This window comes from Ailuropoda melanoleuca, chromosome 10 (assembly GCF_002007445.2).
Source record: "Ailuropoda melanoleuca isolate Jingjing chromosome 10, ASM200744v2, whole genome shotgun sequence".
NCBI classification, from domain to species: domain Eukaryota; kingdom Metazoa; phylum Chordata; class Mammalia; order Carnivora; family Ursidae; genus Ailuropoda; species Ailuropoda melanoleuca.
Genome location: NC_048227.1, coordinates 16,446,850 through 16,473,734, shown reverse-complemented (window position 1 = coordinate 16,473,734; position 26,885 = coordinate 16,446,850). Strand labels below are relative to the sequence as shown.

The window sequence follows — 26,885 nt, the reverse complement described above, 5'->3', positions numbered from 1 at the left end:
GCCCCCCCCCCCCTTTTTTTTTTTTTTTTTAACATTTATTTATCTATTTTAGGCAGGGGAAGGGCAGAGGGAGAGAATCTCTCAGGCAGACCCCCCACTAAGGGTGAAGCCTGAAGGGGAGATCGACCCCACAACCCACAAGAGCACCGACTGAGCCACCCGAGCGCCCCCTGTCCCTTTTTTTTAACCTAGACTTGGGACATGCTGTCTTTTCTACTCGCTTCCATTCATTAGAAGCCAGTCACTAAGGCCAGCCTATGTTCAAGAGATGGGGCACGAGACTCAACCCTGTGACAGAGGGATGTCGAGGGGTTTGCAGACATGTTTCAAAACCACCACACACACTTAGGAGGGAAGAGCCCCAGGGACAGAACTCCGCACGCAGCAGCCCACAAGCCGGCTGCCTAGTCTGTGGGAATTAAGTCTTCCCTTGCTGGTTCCAGGTACGGTCAGGTCCTCCCTGAACACTTAGCCCCAGGAGCACCCCATCAACCCAGAAGACACCCCCCACCCCAAGGCCTGTTTCCTAGACTTCTGACCCAGAGACTTCTCTCTTGCACATACTCCTTGAGTAACTTCCTGATTTTTGTTTTCAGAAATTCTTGAGCCGTGGAGTGGGAGGAGCCTGACCGTCAGGACATCTGGGTTCTGATCCCCGCCCAGCAGAAGATTATTAAAAAAAAATGTTAAAGCTGGGGCACCTGGTGGGCTCAATCAGTGAAGCCCGTGACTCTTGATTTCGGGGTTGTGAGTTTGAGCCCCACGTGGGGTGTAGAGATTACTTAAAAAGATAAAAAGAATGCAGGCTTCTTTGGGAGTGAGGAGATTGCAAGCAATAATTTCCTTCTCTATGTTTCAATTTTCTATATTATTAGTTATTATTATTGAAAATTTGTATTGTAGTAAAATACATGCAGCATAAATGTTACCATTTTAATGATTTTTAAGCGTACGGGTCAGTAGCACAACGTATGTTTACACTGTTGTGCAACCATCACCACTGTCCATCTAGAGAACGTCTGCGTCTGGTCAGACTGAAATTCTATACCCATTAAACAACAATTCCCCAATCCCCTTTCCCCCCCAGCCCCACACAACCACCATTCTACTTTCTTTGTCTCCGTGAGTTTGATTGCTCTGGGGACCTCGTGTAACTGGAATCCTGCAGTATTTGTCCTTTGGTGACTGGCTTATTTCACTTAGCATACGGTTTTCTTTTCTTTTCTAATATTTTATTTATTTGTCAGAGAGAGAAAGAGAGAGTAAGCATAAGCAGGGGGAGCTGCAGGCAGAGGGAGAAGGAGAAGCAGGCTCCTCGCTGAGCGGGGAGCCCGACGCAGGACTGGATCCCAGGCCCCTGAGATCATGTCCTGAGCCAAAGGCAGATGCTTCACCAACTGAGCCACGCAGGCGTCCTGAGCGTCTGGTTTTCAAGGTTCAGCCTTGTTGTGGCAGGTGTCAGACTGTCCTTCCTTTTTAGGGCTGAAAAATATCCCACTGCGTCTGTGCGTATATGTATGTACAGATCACATTTTGTTTATCTATTCATTTGTTGATGGACATTGGAGTTTTGTCCAACTTTTGGCTGCTGTGAATAACACCGCTCATAAACGCTGGTATGCAAATATCTGTTCGACTCTCTGCTTTCAGTTCTTAGTTGCAGGATCACCAAGTAATTCTATTTTGAATTTTTTAAGGAACTAGTTAAAAAATGTTAAGCTTTATTTTTTATTTAAGTGATAGGAGAGTTAAGAATTAAAACATGCAGGGGCGCCTGGGTGGCACAGTGGTTAAGCCTCTGCCTTCGGCTCAGGGTGTGATCCCAGTCTTATGGGATTGAGCCCCCCACATCAGGCTCTTCCGCTATGAGCCTGCTTCTTCCTCTCCCACTCCCCCCCCAACTTGTGTTCCCTCTCTCGCTGGCTGTCTCTATCTCTGTCAAATAAATAAATAAAATCTTAAAAAAAAAAAAGACTTAAAACTTGCGGGGCACCTGGGTGGCTCGGTCGGCTAAGCATCCAGCTCTTGATTTTGGCTCAGGTCACAATCTCAGGGTCATGAGATCGAACCCTGAGTCAGCCTGCATGGTGACCGTGGGGGCTGCCTGGGGTTCCCTCTCTCTTTTTCTGCCCCTCGCCCCCGCCCCCCCGCTCATGTGAGTAATCACACGCACTCTCTCTCAAAAAAAAAACGAGTCAAAACATCCAATTTTGATTCCAGATCATGGCTGATCTTCCTGGTTTTAATCATGTGTATCTTTCTAATGTTTTGGTTTTTTTAAGGAAAGACTAAAACAGAACATACGTAATTTTCAGGTTTTATTTATGTATTTATTCAGTTACTTAGATTTTTTAAAACTTTTTTTATTGTTGTAAATACATGTAACAAAACTTATTATCTTAACCTGTTGTTCTTTTTTAAAGATTTTATTTATTTATTTATTTATCTATCAGAGAGAGAGAGAGCACAAGCAGGGGGAGAGGCAGGGAAGAGGGCGAAGCAGACTCCCTGTGGAGCAGGAAGCCCGATGCGGGGCTCGATCCCAGGACCCCGAGATCATGACTTGAGCCGAAGGTAGGTGCTTAACCGGCTGAGCCACCCAGGTGCCCCTAATCTGNAGAGGCAGGGAAGAGGGCGAAGCAGACTCCCTGTGGAGCAGGAAGCCCGATGCGGGGCTCGATCCCAGGACCCCGAGATCACGACTTGAGCCGAAGGTAGGTGCTTAACCGACTGAGCCACCCAGGTGCCCCTAATCTGTTTTTTTTTTTTTAAGTTTATTTCTTTTTTTTTAGTAATCTTTACGCCCAAAGTGCGGGTCAAACTCATGATCCCAAGATCAAGAGTCGCAGGTCCTTCCAACAGAGCCAACCAGGAGCCCCAATCTTAACCATTTTTAAGTGTCCAGTTCAGTGGTATCGAGTTTGGGTTTTATTTGAAGGCTTATGATCTCATCAAATTATAATCACACCAGGTTTCAGCGTGTGTCACGGGGCTGGGAGCCTCCGGACTCTATTTCCACCTACTCCCGTCCCATGCCACACTTTGTGCTCCTTCCAGCCCTTTCCTCAACCCCGCCAGGACACAGCACTGTGAGTCAGGCTGCCCCGTGACAATAACGTTTCAATGTATAGTCTTATGTATTTTTTTTTTAGTCTTTTTCAATAAATGGCTGTCATTTAGTAAAAGAAAATATTAATCCCGAGTAAGAGGTGTGTTGTGTTCGGTTGCTTGCCAGACCAGGAATTTTTAATTATGCTTCTCCCGTCCCTCCCACATACATGGGTTGTGTCACTTTGGGCACGACACAACCCTCATGCGGGGCCTGCTTGTCATCTGTCTGCCAGCGAGTCAAAGTAGACAGTCGCCCTCCGAAGGGACCCAAGTGGCTGACAACACTCCCTCATGTCCCACTCCCAGGCTCCTCTGACCCCTCACCCCAGGAGAAAGGACCGGGGTGGCAAACCTCCAGAGCCTTGGAGATAAGCCTAAGCCGGATTCTGGATTCTTCCCAGAGGCCTTACTCTGCTGCTACCCACGCCTCACCTCACAGATGTCTTCCAACCAAAATTGAGGCCACATGGTCTGAAGACAAAGAGATATATGCTCACGAGAAGCATGGGGAAGGCTGGGTCAAGCAGGAGGGGGTGTGGGCTGAATGGAGGGAGCAGGTTTGGTGGGGCCCTGTGGGCAGGCCAGGGACAGGGCAACCGCATGCGGGGGGAGCCAGGAGCCTCGGTGCTCTGCCAACCGACCTCTTTCTTGGTCTCCGGGAGAATGTTCTGGGGCCTGGCTATGGGGTGAGACTGAGTTCAATACAACCACTGCCCGTTCGGCCCCACCTCTCACCAGGAAACGCCTCCCCACCACATTGACCACATCCCCCCAGGTCGCCTAGGAAACACGCCACTGGGGCTAGAGGGGTTGGGGCACCGTTGCCCAGCAACAGGTGGTGCCCTCCCTTCCGCCCTCCTTTGAGGCAACTGCCCGGCACCGTCCTCCGCAGGGAGGAGTGCTCTGAAGGGAGAGCCAGGAGCCCTGGGGCTGCCCCGAGGTAAGGTGAGGCACCAGGAGGGCCCCTGCAGGTGGAGGGCCCAGCAGGCAGAGACAGAGCAAGGAAGACAGGGCTGGTGGCTGGAACAGGTGACACCTAGCACGACAGCAAGCAAGGTGGAGCCCGTGGTAGAGAGCAAGACCCACTCCACGGAGAGTCGTGAGGCCACAGGAACATCCAAGGTGCCAGCCAGTGGCCGGGGGTCGCACACACACAGGGTGGGAGCGGGCGGGGAGGAGGAGAGCTTCTCATTTCCTTACCCACCACTTCCTCTGAGGCCCAAGGAAGACCTGGGGTGCGGGGGCGGGGGGGCGGTGCTAGACAGGAGGAAAGAAGCCCTCAGGGCCCTTAGAGTTTTGTCTGAGGCACCCCTGGGTCCGAGAGGGAGCCAGGGCTTCTGGAAGTGAGCGGGAGTGTCCGGCTGGCAGCCACGGAGGGACCCTGGCTCTCCAGCCTTTGCCTCTCTCTTGCCCTTCTGGGTCTCCTTTGCTTCCCCGGGTCAGACACTGAGCCCCTTGGGCCTCTGCCTGTCTCCTCCCTGTGGTCTGGACGCTCACTGCCTCTCTCTCTCTAGGCTGTGCCCACCCCATCTCATCCGCTTCCTCTCCCTACCGCTGTCTCTCCAGATGCCTTCGACTCCACAGCAGCCCTCTGGGCACACGATGGGACTCCCTGCGGCAGAGCTGGGGTCGTGGCCCCCACTGGCCTGCGGGCCATGCATCCCCATCATGCTGGCCCTGGCCTCCCTCGCCGCACTCTTCCTCCTAACGACAGCCGTGTTGGCTGAACGCCTGTTCCGCCGCTCTCAGCACCCAGACCCCAGCAACCACGCACCCACCCTGGTCTGGCGCCCGGGAGGAGAACTGTGGATTGAGCCCCGGGGCACCCCCCGAGAGCGCTCGGAAGACTGGTACGGCTCTGCGGTCCCCTTGCTGATGGACCGGGCCCCAGACCCTCCCACCCCCGGGGGCACCTTGGAGGCCCGCGCGACAGCCCCCCTTGCCCCTTTAGCCCCACTCTCCCCTCCCAGCTCCTTGGTCCCCCGCCCCCCACCCAGGGCCCCAGCCCGCAGCACCTTCCGGGGGCCCCAGGCCTTGGACGAGAGGCCCTGCGTCCCAGGCTTGGTGAGCTGGGCTGAGCCAGAACAGAAGCCGGAGGCCAGTGTGCCCTTGGGGAGCCCCCAGGCCCAGAGGCTGCGACTAGGAAGCCCTGATCCTGAGTGGGGCCTCCAGCCTCGGGTCACCCTGGAGCAGATCTCTGCTTTCTGGAGGCGTGAAGGTCGGACCAGTGTGGGGTTCTGAATCCCCAGGGCCTGGAGGACTGAACCCCGAAAGACCCCTGGGGAAGGTCCTACCTCAGAGAGTCTCTCCCAGGCCTCGAGGCCCTGCAGCTCCAGCCTGGGAGCCCAAGCTGATACCTGGGCCTCAGGGGAGAAGACCCCCCACCACTGCCTGCCTTTTACATCTGAATTTCAATTCCCTGGATTTGGGGCCGGGCAGGCTCCCTGTGGGCAGAGCTGGTGCTGCAGGGGAAACCCAGGGCTGCGGCACAGAGAATCAGAGAATCGGGGTGGGCCCGACTCTGCCAGAAGCCACCAAAATCACATTGCAGATTAAGATCTCAAAGTACCAAAGAGGCAGAAAATATTATCATCGCGGAGGCGTCCACCTCCCTTCCCTGCGCACCTAAGATGCTGAGACTGGAGTGCGGGGGTCCCGTGGATACGGAAGAGCAGGCTGAATGTGGGTGACGAGGGTCAGTCCCGCCAGCAGGAGAGGACAGGAAGCCAGCCTCCCAGAGCCACAGATATGCCTCCAGGAAAACACACACAGAGGTCAAGACCAGGCAGAAGATCCTCTTATTACATCTCACCTGTGGCTTTGACCCCCAACTCGCAACAGGGAACTTGGTCAGCCAAACTGGAGAGGCCCCTTCCTGGCCTACAGCTGGGACCTCTCGTCAACGGAGATCAGCAGACAGCCCTGAGACTCGGACCCCCCCAGGGCAAGGGAGGCCAGCCAAGGAGATGTCAGTTCGATCCAATGTGGAAAGGAAAACTGTCCCAGGGTAGAGAGCCGCTCCTAATATGCGGCCTCTGGCCACCCTTCCTCCCAGCTTGCCGGATCGGGTCGGAGAGACAGATGGGCCCCGAGGCAGGCTTATTTATAACGCTCCAACCTGGAAAAATGGAGCTCAGAGATGTCCTTGGCTCTACAGCCGTCTGTCCGAGCAGACCTCCACTCTGGGAGACGAACCAGAAGCTGGGGAGAGGGGAAGGAGTCTCCATTCACAGGGGTCTGATTTCCCCAACTTCAGTCATGAATGTTAGGATTTTTGCCGTTGCCACTTTACCGCCTGTACTATTATTTACTCCATATTTTTCTTTAAGATGATTTACTATTTGCTTAATAAATTTATTTGAAAAGGAACGTTTTTTGTATCACTTCTGCAAATGGAAAGCCAGTATCACTTGCCAGAAATAGAAGGTAGGACACTAAAAGCAATACATGATAAACAAAGATAATACGTGGGCATTGCTCCCTCCCCCCTGCAAGCATTCATTGACTCAAAAGATCTGCTCTTTCTTTGTTAAAAGAAAAGAGAACCCGTGGGTCTGCAAGTGTTAGGAAAATGTTAGACATTCTCATCCTACAACCTCCCCTCCCAGCCCCTCCCTGGAAGGATGACTGAGAGTCCTACATGGGGAACAGCCACCCTGTGCTTTTTAATGGCCAGGAACCTCCCCGCTTCACATCCCGGGAAATGCTGCTGGACAGGGGCCAAGAGTCAGCTCTTCCTGCTCAGGAGGGCCGCCAGCTCTCGGGCTGGACCGCCCCTCTCACCCCCTGGATGCCGGAAGGAAGGAAGCTGAAGTAACAGCAGGGCATTCTGAGCCAGGCCTTGGGGGCGGCGGGGGGGGGGACCCTGCTCTCCGGGGTTCAGTCTCTCCAGTGGCAGGGGTGGGGACTGGACCGGTGACATAAGACAGGGACACATAACTGATCCAAGCTAGGGATTGGGGCTCCTGTCCCATCTCTGTCACTCAGGAGCTGGATAACCATGTCACTTCTCATTGTCACCATCAGCTGACAGGACTGGGTTGTGGGGACTCTGCCCGCGGGGAGCAAACAGTCCACTGGGGAAACACAGCAGACACGCAGTGTTCAGAGCACAGACGCTCACATGTCAAGGGCTCAGCAGAGGCAAGGCCCCGGCTCTCCACCTGGCTTTGCCACCCACGCACGGGGAGACTTCAAAAAAGTGACTTTTATGTTACTGGGACTCATATTCTTTCTCTGTACAAGCAAGTTGAAAGTTGAACAAGATGCCCCATGGGGACTTTTCTAGCTTGACCTCTAAGGATGCTGTGACATGAGGGGTGCGTGCATGCGTGGATGGATGTGATCTTCCTGCCGTGCAGCCCAGCCTGCTGTCCCCAGAGTCATCTTTACGTTCCCAGACCCAGACCAGGGGCCACATGTACCAGGAGCCCAAGGAAAGGGGGACGGATGGCCAGGCCCGGCGTTAGTTTCACCCTTGGTCCTTTCTCTTTGTTTTAAACCACTCCCACTCATTTTTTTTTAAAAGATTTTATTTATTTATTTGACAGAGAGAGACAGCCAGCAAGAGAGGGAACACAAGCAGGGGGAGTGGGAGAGGAAGAAGCAGGTTCATAGCAGAGGAGCCTGATATGGGGCTCGATCCCAGAACGCCAGGATCACGCCCTGAGCCAAAGGCAGACGCTTAACGACTGCACCACCCAGGCGCCCTCTCCCACTCATTTTTAACACCCTCATTACTTTCTCATGTTGAGTCCTTCTTTTAATTCTTCGAATAATTCCGTTGTCTGGCGTTCTAGGGTGCTTACTTTCATCCATGACGGATGGTTTCCTCTTAAGTTTCTAATTTGGGGCTGTGAACTCAGAGTCAGCAGGGCAGCCATGGGATCAGGGTTGAGGGTGTCTTTCTAGAGAGGTTCTGGGTAGAGGTTCTGTGTTTGCTCCTGTTAAGGATGCTTCAAGGGTATGACCGACCCTGACCGTGTTATTTGTTCACTCTTTCTGGGCTTCCATGACCCTGCAGATGTGTAAACTTGAACCCCAAATCCAAGCCAGGGCAGGTTGTCAGCAGCGAATTCCCGGGAGAGATTTTCGATCACCATCAGATCTCAGGGTGAACCAGACAAGGTTCTTCTGTGCCCTCTGAGCTGATGGAAAGCCTTTTTTCCGAGTTTACTCCTTCAAAGAGGGTGTCCCCCTCTAAAGGGTGGAGCTTCGTATTAGGGTCTCGGATTTCAATGCCCCAGGCAAGACATCATCACCTGAAAACCAAGCCCCTGTGTTGCCAATATCTATAGCCTGAAGCTCTGATTTTCAAGTTCCTCTTTGTTGGGGGATTCCCCTTACTTTCCTGAAACCCAGCTGTGCATTCTAAAGGATGTTTACTTGATTCTATGCCGAATTCCTGCATGTTTCATGGTGGGGATACACCTTCAGGACATCACAAGACCCAGACTATTTCCTCTATAAACAAGTTCAAATCTCTTCCACCTTAAAACAACCAGCCAACCAGCAACCAATTCTCCATCCTTCACCACACGTGACCTCACACCTCCTTCATAGCCAAACTTCTGGAAAGAGCTGTCTGTCCTAACAGTCTACGTTTTCTCCTCTCCCCAGCACCTGCCACCTGCTGTGGGCTCCGGCATGCCTCCAGCACTCTAGAGAAACTGCTTTCACCAAAATCATGACCTGCATATATTTTTAAAGATTTTATTTATTTATTTGACAGACAGAGAGCACAAGCAGGGGGAGCAGCAGGCAGAGGGGAGAGGGAGAAGCAGGCTCTCCGCTGAACAGAGAGCCTGATGCGGGGCTCGATCCCAGGACCCTGGGATCATGACCTGAGCCGAAGGCAGACGCTTAACAACTGAGCCACCCAGGCGCCCCATGACCTGTATATTTTAATTAAAGGACACTGCACAGCCTCCTGTAGGCAGCATGAGACGTCCTGATTCTTTTCTTGACATGTTCTCTTTGCTTGGCTCCTGTGCCTCCACAAGCCTGATTTCCCTTCCCTCCCTCTGGCCATTGTCTCTGACTTGTTTGCTGTCCGCCTTCTCCAGCAGTCCTTCCTGGATGGCTTCTGTTCTTTCCTGCCACGCTTCTCTCGAGCAGTCTCACTCATGCCCGTGGCTTCACCTGCTCCTCGTACCTGACAATCCCCAAGTCTCCACCGCTACGGGCCGCAGATACGGTCCTCCTATTATGTGTATGCTGTGCCGTTATTGCAAGGAATAGTAACCGTGGGAGAGAAACAAGATGACTAACGAGAAGATTATCTCAGGGCCACTCCACAGTGATCCCTGGGTACACAGTCAGCATTCATCCCTGGGATAAAACCAGAAAAAAGGAAACGACAGGAGTCATGAATTCACATGGGTAAAGAGGCCAGGGGCGCCTGGGTGGCATAGCGGTTAAGCGTCTGCCTTCGGCTCAGGGCGTGATCCCGGCGTTATGGGATCGAGCCCCACATCAGGCTCCTCTGCTATGAGCCTGCTTCTTCCTCTCCCACTCTCCCTGCTTGTGTTCCCCCTCTAGCGGGCTGTCTCTATCTCTGTCAAATAAATAAATAAAAAATCTTAAAAAAAAAAAAAAAAAAGAGGCCAAGCAGCAGACAGGTGGCCAAGTGGAGCAGGGGACAGAGGTGGGAAGGTACCACGTGCCCGTCTGTAGGGACAGCAGCCACCCAGCTCTATGAATCATGTTTGTCCTGATTTTCCAACAGAAGCTAGAAATCTGGGTTTTTAGGTAAAATCAACCAAAATGTTGGCCACTTTATATATGTGTGTGTATTCTAATAAAAGCCAAACAAAGCAGGTCTGTGGGCCACGTATGGCTTATGAACCGTCAGTTGAAGATCTCTCTCTTTTTAAAAAAAATTTTTTAAGACCTGAAATTTTAAAAAAGGGAGGGGGTGCGCCTGGGTGGCTCAGTCAGTTAAGCAGCTGCCTTCAACTCAGGTTATGGTCCCAGGGTCCTGGGATCGAGCCCCATCAGGCTCCCTGCTCAGTGGGGAGTCTGCTTCTCCCTCTCCCTCTGCCCCTCCCCACTGGTCGTTCTCTCTCGCTCTCTCAAATAAATAAAATAAAATCTTTAAAAAATATTTTTTTAAAAAAAGAAAAAGACCTGAGATCAAGACCTGAGCCGAGACCACAAGCTAGATGTTCAACTGACTGAATCCCCCAGGTGCCCCTCTTTTTTTTTTTTAAGATTTTATTTTTAAATAATCTCTCACCCAACATGGTACTCGAGCTCAAAACCCCAAGATCAAGAGTTGTATGTTCCACCAACTGAGCCAGCCGGGCGCGCCTGGAGATCTCCTTTAAACAAACTCGAATAAGTGCCTGGAATGGGTATGAAGGGTCCCTCTTTGTCTTGGCCTTTGGTGGTGTGACATGTGGCAGCCTGCTCCCAGATGGTCTTTTTTTATTATTTTTTAAAATTTTTTATTTTATTCTATTTTATTTTATTTTATTTCATTTATTTGACAGAGAGAGACAGCCAGCGAGAGAGGGAACACAAGCAGAGGGAGTGGGAGAGGAAGAAGCAGGCTCCCAGCAGAGGAGCCTGATGTGGGGCTCGATCCCAGAACACTGGGATCATGCCCCAAGCCAAAGGCAGACGCTTAACCGCTGTGCCACCCAGGCGCCCCGCAGATGGTCTTAAATCAGGGCTTTCTCCACCTTCACACTATTGACATTTGGCCCAGATACTTCTTCGTGGCGGGAGACTTTCCTGTGTGCTGTAAGGGTACTCGGCAGCATCTCTGGTCTCTATCTACTAGATGCCATCCCCCAGATGTCACAACCAAAAACGTCTCCAGACGTTGCCAAATGTCACCTGGGTGAGGGGATTGAAGTGAAGCATTTTCATCAGTTAATACACCTGCCCACAGAGCTTGCAGCCTATTCAGGGATCGGCCTGCTGGGGAACCACGTGGATCTCCTTTTACTCACTTTCAGTAGCACCAAAAAGGATTAGGATGAAGAGACAGAACAACCAGCCCTGGAGGAAACACATAAATGAGATAATGCAGGATGAGACAAATAGAAGTTTCTAGAAGACATGGTAATTGGAGAATAAGACAAAGTTCCAGAAATTAAAAAAATATAATTGCCCAGATTAAAAAATTAATCAAAGGAAGGTGTTGAGACAAAGAAGTTTTAGGGGCGCCTGGGTGGCACAGCGGTTAAGCGTCTGCCTTCGGCTCAGGGCGTGATCCCGGCGTTATGGGATCGAGCCCCACATCAGGCTCCTCCGCTATGAGCCTGCTTCTTCCTCTCCCACTCCCCCTGCTGTGTTCCCTCTCTCGCTGGCTGTCTCTATCTCTGTCAAATAAATAAATAAAATCTTTAAAAAAAAAAAAAAAAGAAGTTTTAAACATCCCTCAGGTTGAATAGCAAAATGACAAGGAAATGGAAAATATGAAAGAAAAGTTAAGAGATGATCGATCCATTTGATATTTATCTAACAGAAGTTTCCAGAAAGAGAGCACAGAGGAAATGGAGGAGAGGAAATAATCAAAGTTTCTATTCGACTGAGAAAAAACATTTCTTTTTTTTTTTAAGATTTTATTTATTTATTGACAGAGAGAGACAGCCAGCGAGAGAGGGAACACAAGCAGAGGGAGTGGGAGAGGAAGAAGCAGGCTCCCAGCAGAGGAGCCTGATGCTGGGCTCGATCCCAGAACGCCGGGATCACGCCCTGAGCCAAAAGCAGACACTTAACAACTGCGCCACCCAGGTGCCCCGAGAAAAAACATTTCAACCTCTCCCCTGGCTGCACCCTGTATCACCTGAGGAACTCTTAGAAACACACACGCCAAGATCCCCGCTCCTCCTCAAGGAGGAGTGACAGGGACCAGGTTTACCCTCCTGCCGGAAACAACCACTACCACCACAACAAAACCAGACAAAACAACGGTTTTCAAAACACTGGACACCGAACAGCGAAAGACAGTAACAGAAACACTACAATCCCAGAGAGAAGGAAAACAGGGGAGGACACCAGGGGAAGAGCCATCTTTGGAGGGAGCCTTACTCAGGGCCTTTTCCCACCAGTCAGACTAGAAAATGTGACAAGGCTTTGGGCAGGGTATTCCGGAAGGGTTTGACTTCAGTAGTGGGGAGCAATCAGCCCTAAGCTAAGCACTGCTCTGGGCCGGCTTCACAAATCACACAGACTACAAAAATACCTGGCACTGGGAAGGGAAAATTCACAATGTTGAGCAAGCGATCAAAGATTACCAGGCAGGTAGAAAGGCAGGAAACATATGAAGAATGATGAGGAGAATGATCGATCAGTTGAAACCAACTCAGAACTGACAAAATAAATTAAAATGAGCAGAAAAGGACATTAAACAACTGTCATAACTGTATTTCATACGTTAAAAAAGTTAAACAGAGACATGGAGATATAAAAAAGACATAAATCAAACTTCTAGAAATGAAAATTACAAGGTTGGGGGCCACCTGGCTGACCCAGGGGAGCGTACAGCTCTTGCTCTCGAGGTTGTGACTTTGAGCCCCATGTTGGGTGTGGAGATTACTTAAAAAAATAAACCTTTTTTTTTTTTTTTAAGAAAATGACAGTATCAGAGATGAAAAATACACTGGATGGGATCAGCAGTAAATTAGACATCGGGGAAGAAAAGATTAGTCGAGTGGAAGGCAGAGCAATAGAAATTATCCAAAATGAAACATACAGAGAAAAAGAATTTTTTTCTAATGCAAAGCACATTAGTGAGCCGTAGAGCACCCTCAGGCAGGCTCATATGTGAGTAATTGGAGTTGAAGGAGAGGAGAGACAGAGGGACACAGAAAAAACATTATAAACCTACATAGCGAAGAAGCTCAACGCACCTCACACAAAATCTACACCACGGCACGTCGTAATCAAATGCTCAGAACCAGGGGTAAGGTGAAAACCCTAAAAGTAACCAGAGACAGCTCAGCGTCACTAATCATCAGAGAAATGAACATCAAAACCACACTGAGATCTCACACCCGTGAGGATGGCTACTATAAAAAAAAAAAACAACCCAGAGGGGGTGCCTGGGTGGCCCCGTTGGTTAAGCGTCCCACTGTTGATTTTGACTCAGGCCATGATCTCAGAGTTGTGAGATGGAGCCCTGCGTCGGGCTCTCCGCTGGGCATGGAGCCTGTGCTGCACACACCCCAGTCTCTAAAACAAACAAACAAACCAGAAAATAATGTTGGCGAGGATGTGGAGAAATTAGAACCCTCGTGCACTGTTGGTGGGAATGCCAGATGGTGCAACCACCAGGGAAAACAATATGGAGGTTCCTCAAAAAATTAAAGATAGAGCAACCAGGGAGCCTGGGTGGTGTGTAGTCAGTTAATGTCCGACTCTTAGTTTTGGCTCAGGTCATGATCTCAGGATCGTGGGACTGAGCCCCCCATTGGCTCCACACTCAAGTGCGAAGTCTGCTACAGATTCTCTCTCCCTCTGCCCCTCCCCCCAAATAAATAAACAAATCTTTATTATTTTTTTTTAAGATTTCATTTATTTATTTGACAGAGAGAGAGACAGCCAGGGAGAGAGGGAACACAAGCAGGTGCAGTGGGAGAAGAAGAAGTGGGCTCCCAGCGGAGCAGAGAGCCTGACGTGGGGCTCGATCCCAGAACGCCGGGATCACGCCCTGAGCCAAAGGCAGATGCTTAACGACTGAGCCACCCAGGCGCCCCAATAAACAAATCTTTAAAAAAAATAAAATAAAAATAGAGCTACCATAGGGTTCAGCAATTCCACTTCTAGGTTCACCTCCAAAAGAATTGAAAGCAGGGTCTCAAAGCACACCCATTTCATAGCAGTGCTATGCATGGTAGCCAAGAGGCGGAGAAACACGGATGTCCATCAGCAGATCCATGAAGAAACAAAATGTGGTCTCGACATACAACGGAAATATTATTCCGCCTTCAAAAGGAAGGACATCCTGTCACAGGCTACGACATGGATGAACCTTGAGGACAATATGCTAAGTGAAATAAGTCAATCACAAAAAGATAAAATACTGTATTATGCCTCTTATAGGAAGTATTGAAAGTAGTCAAATGCATAGAAACAGAAAAGAGAATGGTGGTTGGTGGGGAGGGAGGAACAGGGGAGTTACTGTTTAATAAAGGTAGAGTTTCAGGTTCATAAAATGAGAAAGTTCTGGAGATCTGTTTCACAACAATGGGAATATACTTCACCCTGATGAACCGCGCACTGAAAAATGGTCAAGATGGTAAGTTTTATGCCTCCTGTGTTTTACCACACACCAAAAAAGTAGCCAGAGACAAATCCAAGGAGACAGAGGCAGACTGTCACAGGTCCGGGGAGGAAGGCATGGGCAGTGACTGCAAACTAGGACAGGGCTTCTCTGGGGAATGATTAAAATGTTCTGGAACTAGCTGGTAGTGATGGTTGCACAGCTCTGTGAAAATACTCAAAACCACTGAATTGTGCATTTTAAAAGGGTGAAGTTTATAGTATCAGGATTATATTTCAATTTTTTAGAAAAAGCAGCCAAAGAAAAAAGACAACTAGCACGGAAGTACAGAGATAAAGATGACATCAGGTTTCTTGTCAGAAATGCGAATGAGGGGGCGCCTGGGTGGCACAGTGGTTAAGCGTCTGCCTTCAGCTCAGGGCGTGATCCCAGCGTGCTGGGATCGAGCCCTGCATCAGGCTACTCCACTGGGAGCCTGCTTCTTCCTCTCCCACTCCCCCTGCCTGTGTTCCCTCTCTCGCTGGCTGTCTCTCTCTCTGTCAAATAAATAAATAAAATCTTTAAAATATATATATATATTCGAAAATTATATAATGATGATGGTTTTAAATATACTAAAAACCACTAAACTGAACACTTCGAAAGGGTGAATTTTATGGTATCAAATTACATCTCCGGGGCACCTGGGTAGCGCAGTCATTAAGCGTCTGCCTTTGGCTCAGGGCGTGATCCCGGCGTTCCAGATCGAGTCCCACATCAGGCTCCTCTGCTGGGAGCCTGCTTCTTCCTCTCCCACTCCCCCTGCTGTGCCTCTCTCGCTGGCTGTCTCTCTGTCACATAAATAAATAAAATCTTTAAAAAAAAAACAAAACAAATTACAGCTCCATTTTCAAATGTTAATACATCAAGAAGAGGGGATTCGATACATTATTTAAAGTTGTAATGATAAACAATAGAAAGACTACCGGTAAGAGTAAAACTAACAGGGGGTCCTGGCTGACTCAGTCAACAGAGCGGGCGACTCTTGATCTCAGGGCACAGAGATTAGTGAACTAAATAAACAGATAAAATTTAGAAAATGATAAAACTAACAAAAATAAAGAAAAGATAGAAGAGCGCATAAGCTAAATTCTTTGTCCTTCACGGACGTAGTCAATAGAGCTTTAAAAGCTATAAATCATCTTCTTTACAATTCAAGAGATCCACCAGAGAATTCAGAACAACTCTTGAAAAGTGGCCCTCTCCAGGGAAAGGGGGTGAATAGGGACTTTCACTTCTTCATTTTATAACCTGATAACTAAATTAATTAACAAATGAAAAATAAAGGCAAAGATAAATTAACTGTCAGAAAAGATAAAGGAACTGACAAAAAGCTGTCTCCTCCTTCTTTGGCCCCAGTGCACTTTTCATCCATTGGAATTAATTAAATTGGAATTTTTATTTTTTTTTAATTTTAATTTTAATTTTTTTTTTAAGATTTTATTTATTCGACAGAGAGAGAGACAGCCAGCGAGAGAGGGAACACAAGCAGGGGGAGTGGGAGAGGAAGAAGCAGGCTCATAGCAGAGAAGCCTGATGTGGGGCTTGATCCCAGAATGCCGGGATCACGCCCTGAGCCGAAGGCAGATGCCCAACCGCTGTGCCACCCAGGCGCCCCTAATTAAATCGGAATTTTTAAAATGCCAGGCTTGCTTTAGCCCCTGAAATCATCTGTCTCTTTGGGTAGTTAGTTTAGCAAAAATATAAAACTGTGTTACATACAATCCTTTTCCTAAAATGCTGCGAAACCTCAATGAATTCCCCTTCTGGCTCGTAACATTCTAAGAAAAAACAAATCATGGGAAAAAAATAGATTACATATGTTTGGTTCTTGGTGAGATTACAGTTAAGGGGTTATTATTGTTGCTTTTTAATGGGGGAAGAATGATTTTTATCCAGCCTCTAATAAATCTGCATTGTCCTTCACATATTGATATATTATCCCAAGAGAAATGCTTTTCTTTAGCTAAAAGAGCAGCCAAATATCAAGAAGAAGGGGCTTGGGATGTCGGTAAAGCATCTGCCTTCAGCTCAGGTCGCTATCTCAGGGTCCTGGGATCGAGCCCCACGTTGGGCTCCCTGCTCAGCCGGGAGTCCACCAAACTAGAGCTATGCACGAGGGTCTGTGCCCCTGATCATTTTCCAGGAGGACTGTACTAGATTCCAGGGATCGAAAGAGCATGCCATACCTGAAATGAAGAAAGCCCTCATCCTCTGGCATCAATCCGAGGTATGCAGTGATCCGTGGAGATGTTATTCGCGGCCTCATGGTGAGATTCCCTTCAGTCCTTGGTCTTACAAGCCGAGCTACTTAGGGCCTCAGCAAGCAGGTCTTAAAATGTTAGTGAGTAACGGCCCAAACGATCTATTACTCGGGAAGTGATTGCAACGAAGTCCAGAGGTACTGAAATATTCATGGCATGTTACCTACCATATTGTCTTGAAGGGCTAGCGATAAATTAATACACGTGTCCACACCACATAATACCACAGTGGGATTTTTTAAGGACCCAAAGTTGAGTCGCTCTCAGATACTCATAATGTCTTGCCATTTTTAAACGCCTTTAGTTTTTAACTCGCCTTGGCACGCTCACATTCATGCCCAAGGAGTTCACTGACTCTCTCAACCTGGTTTGACCTCTTGCCTTCCCGGACCCCCCCCCCCGGACTGAGTGCCCCCCTTGGCGGGTGGGTGGAGGGCTGGGCAGAGGGGTGAGTAGATGGAAGGGGGTGGGCAGGTGGGCACATGGAAGCTGGTGAGTGCATATGAGCTTTGGGAATCTCTGGAGCACACGGGGCCTTGCAAAGTCGCTGGGAGACCCGGAGCAGTTGGCGGGGGCTCTGGTGAGGGGATTAAGCTGGAAAAGTGGGTGGAGAAAGAACTGTTGCACTCCTCTTCTCAGCTTTAATCCTTGAGCAGGTGCGCTGAGTGTTCATAGCCTCCCCGGCTGTTATCTTTGGTAGCCAGAAAGGAAGATGGGCGCAGAGAAAGGAAGGCGGTGTGATCGCAGTGCCCTCTGGTGGCCATGAGGGGAACTTGACATTTGGTATTCTTAGATACAAACGTTTTTATTGTCTATTTCTGCCAACCCTGAACCCTCACTTGACTATAAAGTCCGCGAGGATGGGGAATTTTGTCTGTTTACTCATTGTTTTATCCGGTGTCTAGAATAGTGCCGGGTACATGGTAAGTGTTCAATACATATTTATCGAAGGAGTGACTGATGGATTTCCAACCCTGTTCCACCACTTTATTGAGGAACGACCCTGAGCATCTCTCTTAATTTCGTAAGTCCTCAGTTTCCTCATGGGGACCCCCACCCCTCATGAGCATGGAGGGAAAGAGACCTACCTGGGCTGAGCAAAGGCGCTCAGCCAATGGGCCCTTCTCACCCAGCAGCCAGCGTTGGTGATACACCATATGCCTGCTCAGCACCCAGTTTGATGGGCACACTCGCCATAATGAGCATGGGCCTCTGCTGGGCATGGGGCAGCTTGGGGAAATCATCCAAACCTAATGCCAGGCTGGCCAGGCAAGAAGGAAGTGTAGCCAGATAGGTAGGCTGATACCAAGTGAGGTGTAAGATTCCTCTTCTCCCAATCCCACCCCCACTCCCATCTCCCCACCCACACAGCCACACCCAACTCTTCCTACTGCCCTGAACCCGTGGGGCTCCATGTGCCCTCTGAGCCTTTGCACACACTGCTTCCCTGTCTTCAGTCCCTTGTCTCCAACCCCATTGCCATGACCCACATTCGAGACTCAGAGGGGCTGCGTCAGCCTCCTCATCGGCTCCCTGCAACCCCCTCAAACGCATCCTTGTGTGATGGACTCGGTCTACACTGCAAATATGCTTATCTCACTTCCCAGCTTCAGTGTCATTGTTCTCGGAACAGAGTCCAAGTCCTCTGACCTACCATCTTGTGGTCTGGACCCAGCCCAGCTCCTAGCTATCTTGCCTCTCTTGATCCCATCTTCAAATCTTCCACCAAGCAATCCAAGCCATTTCCTACGTCGGAGCCTTTACCCTTGCAGTCCCCTCTGCCTGGAAATCCACTCCCTCACAAGGAAGGCATGGGTTGCTTTTTCCTGCCCAGGATCTGTTTCCTTTTCCTCTGCTAATGGGATCCCCTCCCAGCTCTCGGATCTGGGGGTGCCTGTAGGGCTGACCCGTTTCTGCATTCCAGGGTGAGCTTGGGATTCAGCTTGCTAGAGTTTTGCGGGGGTTTTTTTGTTTTTTTTTTTAAAGATTTTATTTATTTTTTTGAGAGAGAGGGAGAGGGAGGGAGAAAACACAAGCAGGGGGAGCAGCAGAGGGAGTGGGAGAAGCAGGCTCCCCGCTGAGCAGGGAGCCCAAAGCAGAGCTCGATTCCAGGACCCCAGGATCATGACCTGAACCGAAGGCAGCCACTTAACGGGCTGAGCCACCCAGGCGCCCCTAGAGTCCTTTTCCTTTCTTAATCGGGATTCTGCAAGTGCGCTACACAGTTCCCAGTTGGCTGCAGCCCACTTCTCTTTTTGTCTTATTCCAGCTTCTCCCATTTATTTTATCTGCTTGGGTCCTGGAGGTGTTTGGGTTTGAGATTCCTGGTACACTTCTCCCTTGTGCCTCTGTCGGGCTCTGATTCCCTCCTTGATCCCAAGTGTTTCGCCTTCCCATTCCCAGCGCATCTGTGAATCCTGATTTCCTTATCTTGACACCCAGAAGTGCCCCTGGTTCTGTGGGCATTCAGTTACGCCCCTGGGGGAGGGAGGCTGAATCTGCGTCCTCCGTCCTCCGCTTAGATCCTTGAGTCCTGACTTAGCAGGAAAAGAAGTCTGATGTCTGAACGCCACCTGCCCCATCCTTTACTCCCTCAAATGACCTTTGCTGAGGCCCCAGCTGCTCTATGCCCTCCCCCTCTCCCAACTAATGATAGTGCTATGGGGCCAGAACCCAAAGGGCCTTCAAGCACCAAGTGGAGGAAGCATGGCGGAGTTTGTCGGGGACCCCAGACCAAACAGGTGGTAACAGTAGCCAGAGGTGAGAAGCAAAACACTTACTAACCAGTACCACATGGGCATCAACCACGTAGAACGTTCCAGCTGAATCTCAGGTCTGATGCCATATATCCTCAAATATAAGATTCCATTGACTATAAAATATACATACTATTACTGGAAGAGAAACTTGTCAATCTATGACCAATGCTTGCTTTCCTTTTTTTTTTTTTTTAAAGATTTATTTGAGAGAGAGAGAAAGAGAGAGAGCCTGTGAGCGTGCACATGGGCAGGGGGAGGGTTGGGGGGAAAGCAGCTTTTTTTTTTTTTTTATAACTTTCAGTTTCTTTCTGGCATCGGTTGAAAGAGCTCTCTTGAGCTTATTTTTTTTTAAAGATTTTATTTATTTATTCGACAGAGATAGAGACAGCCAGCGAGAGAGGAACACAAGCAGGGGGAGCGGGAGAGGAAGAAGCAGGCTCATAGCAGAGGAGCCTGACGTGGGGCTCGATCCCAGAACGCCGGGATCATGCCCTGAGCCGAAGGTAGACGCTTAACCACTGCGCCACCCAGGCGCCCCTCTCTTGGGCTTATTTTAACATAGATTGTTATCAAGTTTTATCTATAAGCCGCATGCATGGGCTATGACGGCTATGGGATGACCAATGCCTGGCTGACAGTGTCCACCAGACTCCATCCGTGAAAGACCCACTTCCACTTCAGAGAAGGTAATATGCGGGAAAAAAGGTGCATCTTAGAGTCGATGAGCTCTGGCAATTTCTAAGAGTTACTGAGCACTTGCGACGTGTTAATTATCACCCAGAGAAATCTGTAAGGTTGATCCTTTATTAGACCCATTGGACAGATGAGCAGGGGTGAAGTCAGCCCCTCCGGCTCAGGCGAGCAGTAGGCAGCCGAGGCAGACTTCCGCCCCGAGAGTCGGGTACTAAAACACGGGCAACCTTGAGGGGCCCCAGAAACCGTGTTATTCCACCGGCAGTGGGGTCCTCTTTGGCTTTAGGACCTGTAGGCACGGCACACTGGAGCAGTCCCCTCCGCAAACAGCTTGAGGGAGAAATCAAGGGCGGGGGCAGCCTGGGTCAGCATTCCCAGAGAGATGACGTCGATGTGGGGCCCGCAGAACTGAGGCAGGTTGGCCAGCGTGATGCCCCCACTGGCCTCCACGCCCACACCCGGGAAGCGGGCCTTCAGCGCTGCGGCTGTGGGGTGCAGCTCCTGTGGGACACAAGCCAAGGGGAGGTGAGGGTCCCCCCCACACGGCCCCTTCCTGGGAAGCAGACCCCGCCTCACCTCAGGCTTGAAGTTGTCCAGCAGGATGAGGTCCGCTCCAGCCTCCGCGGCCTCCACAGCCTCCTGTAGACTGCTACACTCCACTTCCACCTTCAGGGCAAAGTTGGCCACCTGCCGAGCCCCTCGCACAGCCTGCGGGGCAGGCCCCAGGGAGAGAGTGAGCTCAGTGGCACCTGGCACAGGCCACAGAGTGGGGCCTGGCCTCCGAGAGACCCCAGGAGGATAACGAGCTCCAGATTAGTGAGAAGACCCAGCAGCCGCTGGTTTCTCTCCCACTAGGGGAAACCACATGAAATGACCACTTGCGTGGATCAGAAAAATGGCCAAATATCACCAAGATTTGGCAGCTGGACGGGAGTTCAATCTGACTCAAGAATATTAAAACTGAGGGGCACCTGGGTGGCACAGTGGTTAAGCGTCTGCCTTCGGCTCAGGGCGTGATCCCGGCGTTATGGGATCGAGCCCCACATCAGGCTCCTCCACTATGAGCCTGCTTCTTCCTCTCCCACTCCCCCTGCTTGTGTTCCCTCTCTCACTGGCTGTCTCTATCTCTGTCGAATAAATAAATAAAATCTTTAAAAAAAAAAAAGAATATTAAAACTGGAAGGCAGCTCTTTCTGCCCACGGGTCCTGTCCTGCCACCTGCTTGCACTGAATGAATGAATGAATGAGTGAATAAATAAATAAATAAATAAAACTGGAAGGGGTCTTCAAGAAAATTTTAAAATAGGAAACCGGTCCAGGGAGCTAGAATGACCTGCCCAGGGTCACAGCGCCACCAACACCAGGTTCCCAGCAGCTTGCCCTTCGCTTTTGAACTTCTCAGCAAGTCCCACAGCGCCGCTGGGGAAAAGTCGGCCACTCATCCATCTGATGGATAGAGCGCCCAAGGGGTCAGGGGGTCTAGGACCCCCGACTCCTGGGCCATCACTGTTTACCAGGACCTAGTGGGGTAGGAGGTGGGGTCCCTGGTGGAGCGGGAAGGGCTGCGGTGGGGAGGTCCGGGCGGGGCCAGGGCAGGGGCTCGGCCTACACGTACCTTTTCCACACCGCCAGCTGCCAGGACGTGGTTGTCCTTCACCATCACCAGCCCCCCCAGGTCGTAGCGGTGGGCAGCGGCCCCGCCCACCAGGAGCCCGTACTTCTCCACCAGCCGGAAGCCGGGCGTGGTCTTCCTCGTGCCTGCCACGTGCCCGGCCCAACCAGCCTCCCTGGCGGCCTGCACAGCGGCGGCGGCAGCGCTGGCGACCCCACTGCAGCGAGCCAGCGTGTTCAGGGCCACCCGCTCCCCCAGCAGCAGGCAGTGGGCGGGGCCCCGGACCTCAGCCACCCTGGCCACGGGCACCAGCTTTGAGCCTTCGGGGAGGAACCAGGAGACCTGGCAGTTGACTTGGGCAAAGATGGCATCGAAGAAAGGCCTCCCAGCCAGTACCCCGGGGGACTTGGCCCACAGCACCGCCTGCGAGGGGGCTGCCCCCGTGACCAAGGCCGCGTGGTTGGGACCTGGGCAGTCCTCTCGGAGCCAGCTGTCTGCCAGGGCGGCCAGAGTGGCGGGGGGCAGCAGCAGCGCCAGGCCTGGGAGGGAAAGAAGGAGAAGAGGGTTATGTTTTGGCTGCCTCTCTGGGAGTCAGGGGCTGCTGTCAAAACATTTAACCACGGGCGAAACTGGGGGCTTAGCCAATCAGGGCGAAGATCTGGGTGGGGGTCCCGGGAGAGGGCCCTGTGGGCTGGACAAGGCTGTCAGATTAAGCAAATAAAAACACAGGACACCCAGTTAGATTGAAATTTCTGACAAATATCAAAGTATTTTTTGTGTTGTTGTTGTTGTTGTTTTAAGTATAAACATACCCTAGGTGGTATTTACAACATCCTTACACTTAAAAATTATCTGTTGATTCTCCGAAATCAGATTTTACTGAGCAGCCTATATTCTGCGGCAAGCCTAGCGCTGGATCAAGAGCTATTTACCAACTAGAGGAGAAGGGCCCTGGATTCGCCTGCAGCCTTTGCAGCGGCCCCTGCGGGGTGGGAGTGTGTCCGCTCCCCAGCCGCACCGTTTTACAGCGGGGAGGCCAGCTCCTTACAGATGTGGAGACTGAGTAAAGGCAAGTCGGCCGAGGTCACACAGCAAACTGGCGGCAGAGTCCGACCTACGAGGCCCGTGGTCATTACTGTCTGTCCCTCTGCCTTTGCACCTGTTTCTTGGAGCACCCCCCCCCCCATGTTTGATATCTCAACGAACTGTCCTCTCTCTAGAGATGGGGGCGGTACAAGGAACGCGCGGGGGGAAACTGGGCTTGAGCCCTTGCTCTGTGCGGCACAGCTTCAGGAGTGTGGGCGAGTTCTTTCCCCGCAAAAAAAGAGTTGTGCTCAAGTGGTCCTTCCCTCCCGCTTATAGGGCTAACCCGCCCCTGAGGTCTGCGGAGCGAATGGGTGAGCTCAGGCACGGTGCAACATCGCCATCTGTTGGCCAGGAGAGGAACTGCAGCCTCATGGGCTGGAGCCCTGGACGCACAGCGCTTCTCCTCGGGAGGAGGGGAGACCGTTGGAAGGCATGTTAGGGGGTTTTATTTGGATAGTATGTTAGGGGGGTTTGTCTTGCTTCCTCACTTTTGCTCCAAGCTGAAGTTAAGACCAGGCGTTCCGGCTTGCCCTACTCCCCGAGCAAGGCCCTTCTTGCCCCACCTTTCTTCCCCAAAGCCAAGCACCTCATTTTCACCCCCTTCCCCCACCCTCAGTGATTGTTCCTGGCCTTCCTCTCCCACATTCTGCTCGAAGTGGCTTCCATTCTTCGCTTAGAGTCAGCTGTCCCCAGGCTGGGTGCTGGGAACAGTCAGTAAAAGTGACAAAGACATAGTACCCGTCTCCACTGTTCCACAGCCAGCTGGGCAGAAAGCCCCTGGCCCTACAGCCGAGGCGCAGAAGCTCCCACCCCTACCACCCCTGCTGCAGTGATGTTTGCTTTTTTTTTTTAAAAGATTTTATTTTATTTTTTTTGCTTTATGTTTGCTTTTTTTTTTTTTAAGATTTTATTTCTTTCTCTGACACACACACACACACACACACACACACACACAGAAGCTGTCCCCAGGCTGGGTGCTGGGAACAGTCAGTAAAAGTGACAAAGACATAGTACCCGTCTCCACTGTTCCACAGCCAGCTGGGCAGAAAGCCCCTGGCCCTACAGCCGAGGCGCAGAAGCTCCCACCCCTACCACCCCTGCTGCAGTGATGTTTGCTTTTTTTTTTTTTTAAGATTTTATTTTATTTTTTTTGCTTTATGTTTGCTTTTTTTTTTTTAAAGATTTTATTTCTTTCTCTGACACACACACACACACACACACACACACACACACAACACAAGCAGGGGGAGCAGAAGAGGGAGAAGCAGCCTCCCTGCTGAGCAGGGAGCCCGATGCGGGACTCCATTGCAGGGCCCTGGGATCATGACCTGAGCTGAAGGCAGACGCTGAACCTAACTGACTGAGCCACCCAGGCGCCCCTGATGTTTGCTTCTTAAAGTGAATGCGAATCCTTCCCCTGGTGAGAATATGATACCCAAACCATGAGGCACCCCCACAATGTAATTCCACTCGGCAATAGAGGAACCAACTACCGACATACACGCTAGGGACACATTTCAAATGTATTATTCCAAGTAAAAAAGCCCTTTTCTAAAGGCCATGTGCTATGTGAGTTCATCATCCATCTGACATTTTGGAAAAGGCAAAACCACAGCGAGAGAACAGACTGGTGGTTTCCTGAGAGTGGGGGAGGGGATGGCCACAAAGGAGCGGCCCCAGGGAGTTTGGGGACAGACTGAACTACTCTGTATTTTGTCTCTGGTGGTGGTGACGCCACTGATAGACGCCACTGATAGATTTGTCGAGACTTGCAGAACTATACACAGAAAAGGGTCCATTTTACTCTCTATAATTATACCTCATTACACCTGACTTTATTTTTTTTTAAAGATTTTATTTATTTATTTGACAGACAGAGAGAGACAGCCAGCGAGAGAGGAAACACAAGCAGGGGGAGCAGGAGAGGAAGAAGCAGGCTCTCAGCNAACTATACACAGAAAAGGGTCCATTTTACTCTCTATAATTATACCTCATTACACCTGACTTTATTTTTTTTTTAAAGATTTTATTTATTTATTTGACAGACAGAGAGAGACAGCCAGCGAGAGAGGGAACACAAGCAGGGGGAGCGGGAGAGGAAGAAGCAGGCTCTCAGTGGAGAAGCCCGATGTGGGGCTCGATCCCAGAACGCTGGGATCACGCCCTGAGCCGAAGGCAGACGCTTAATGACTGCGCCACCCAGGCGCCCCTACACCTGACTTTAAAATAAGACAATAGGGGCGCCTGGGTGGCACAGCGGTTAAGCGTCTGCCTTCGGCTCAGGGCGTGATCCCGGTGTTGTGGGATCGAGCCCCACATCAGGCTCCTCTGCTGTGAGCCTGCTTCTTCCTCTCCCACTCCCCCTGCTTGTGTTCCTTCTCTCGCTGGCTGTCTCTATCTCTGTTGAATAAATAAATAAAATCTTAAAAAAAAAATAAAAATAAAAAATAAAATAAAATAAGACAATAAAAAAGTAAATCCCTCCTGCTGAAAACCCCACTTTCATTCTATCAGCTCCGGCCGATTCTCANTGAGCCGAAGGCAGACGCTTAATGACTGCGCCACCCAGGCGCCCCTACACCTGACTTTAAAATAAGACAATAAAAAAGTAAATCCCTCTCCTGCTGAAAACCCCACTTTCATTCTATCAGCTCCGGCCGATTCTCGGCAGTTTTCATTTATTCTTTTGACAAATCCTTCTCGAACGCCTGCTCTGTGCCAGGTACCAATTGCTGGGTGACAGAGTGGGCAGTTCTCCCTCTTAGCTATCAGGCCTTAGCCTATGCTCTTCCAAGATTGTGCCTCTGCCTGGAAGTTCCTTCCCTTCCCCCATCCCAGACTCCCCCTTCACCTCCACTCCTCTTTCAGGTCTTCTCTTAGATATCGCTTCCTTGGCAGGGGGCTCTTGCAGACCCCCTATAAGGTCACATGCTCAGTCGGCTCCTTGTTCTACAGCCATGCTCTACTCTGGGGGCTAAAATGAGTCATCCAGAGAGCTTTCTGCTCCATCCAAAGTGCCTAACACACAGAACCATACAAATGTGTTGCTATTAGAGGTCAAAAATGGCCAAATGTTGGCCATTTCATATTGTTTTCCTTAATACTAGGTGTTCGGTGATACTCACCCAAGCAGAGAGACTGCACAGTGGAATGAATCAGAACGCAGACTCTGGGACCACACGGCCTGGGTTCCAATACTGCCTCGGCCACCTTCAGCTAAGTGATCTTGGGCAAGTGATTGAACATCTCCGGGGCCTCAAAGATGCCTCCTTTGTGACAGGGATAGCAAAACATAATCACCTCGTAGGGTTGTATGAAAATTAAATGAGTTACTATTTGCAAAGCTCTCGGGAACACGGTCTGGCACACAGCAGATGTGTTTGCTGAAGGACGACTGAGCATTTACCAAGGGTCGTGGGAGCCCAGCGGAAGAAATGACTAAGTGTCTGTGAGGAAGGGGGGTAGTTTTTGTGGCCCTGAAGAATGAGTAATGTTTGCCAGGCAGAGTGCTGAGGTGATGGGGTGGGGGAGACATTTCGGGTTGAAAAAGCAGGTGTCTGAGACTCAAAAGCAAGAAAATAGAGAAATGCCGTAAGGGCGAGTTTCAGGGGAACGATGGGATGGCCAGAGTGAAGAAGGCCTAAATTATTTAGTTGAGCAATTTGGACAGATCCTAGGGGCCATCACAGAATTTTTAAGCAAAAGGGAATTTTTTTTTTAAGATTTTATTTTTAAGTAATCTCTACACCCAGTATGAGGCTCGAATTTATAACCCCGAGATTAAGAGTCACACACTCTACCTACCGACCGACTGAGCCAGCCAGGTGCCCCAAGTAAGTGAATGACAGAATTAGGATTTTGTTCTAGAAGGGTCACTTCAGCCACCGACTGGAGACAGGCTGGGAGGTGAAAGGAGGCCGAGGCAATCGGCCAGACAGAAAGAGATGAAGCCCTGAACCTGGGCAGGAACCGTAGGAGTAGCAGGCCGGGGCACAAGGGAGAGCTGTTTCTGAGGTGGAATCTGCCCAAATGAGCGGCTCGTGAGTGCAGAAGCCTGGGGTTTCGGCCGTGGGTAGCTGCAAACT

At 50.5% G+C, this 26,885-nt stretch overlaps 3 protein-coding genes across 9 annotated transcripts in view; 1 reads left to right on the top strand and 2 right to left on the bottom strand.

Annotated features, from left to right (window-relative positions):
- Positions 1-3,795, bottom strand: part of LOC117795030 (zymogen granule membrane protein 16-like) — a 14,670-nt gene extending 10,875 nt beyond the window's left edge. For both annotated transcript variants that reach the window (XM_034670137.1, XM_034670139.1), the window contains exon 1: positions 3,544-3,795. The gene's annotated coding sequence lies outside the window, so the exon portion shown is untranslated. The remainder of the gene's footprint in view (positions 1-3,543) is intronic.
- Positions 3,796-3,919: 124 nt separating this feature from the next.
- C10H16orf54 (chromosome 10 C16orf54 homolog) lies at positions 3,920-6,480 on the top strand. 6 transcript variants are annotated; one of them, XM_034670133.1, is made up of 2 exons: positions 3,920-4,056; positions 4,626-6,480. In XM_034670133.1, the coding sequence occupies exon 2, from the start codon at positions 4,678-4,680 to the stop codon at positions 5,350-5,352; it is 675 nt and encodes a 224-aa protein (XP_034526024.1). In that variant the 5' UTR covers positions 3,920-4,056; positions 4,626-4,677; the 3' UTR covers positions 5,353-6,480. The 6 variants fall into 6 exon arrangements, with proteins under 6 accessions (XP_034526024.1, XP_034526027.1, XP_034526025.1 ...); XM_034670136.1 differs by having other exon boundaries at positions 3,921-4,051; positions 4,678-6,480; XM_034670134.1 differs by having other exon boundaries at positions 3,922-4,056; positions 4,678-6,480.
- A 13,717-nt stretch (positions 6,481-20,197) lies between these two features.
- The window catches only part of QPRT (quinolinate phosphoribosyltransferase), a 21,257-nt gene continuing 14,569 nt past the window's right edge, over positions 20,198-26,885 (bottom strand). The window contains exons 3-5 of the mRNA XM_034670131.1: positions 21,718-22,253; positions 20,679-20,810; positions 20,198-20,603 (exon numbers count right to left, since the gene is read on the bottom strand). Of these exons, the coding sequence (XP_034526022.1) occupies positions 20,385-20,603; positions 20,679-20,810; positions 21,718-22,253 (887 nt within the window). The 3' untranslated portion in view covers positions 20,198-20,384. The remainder of the gene's footprint in view (positions 20,604-20,678; positions 20,811-21,717; positions 22,254-26,885) is intronic.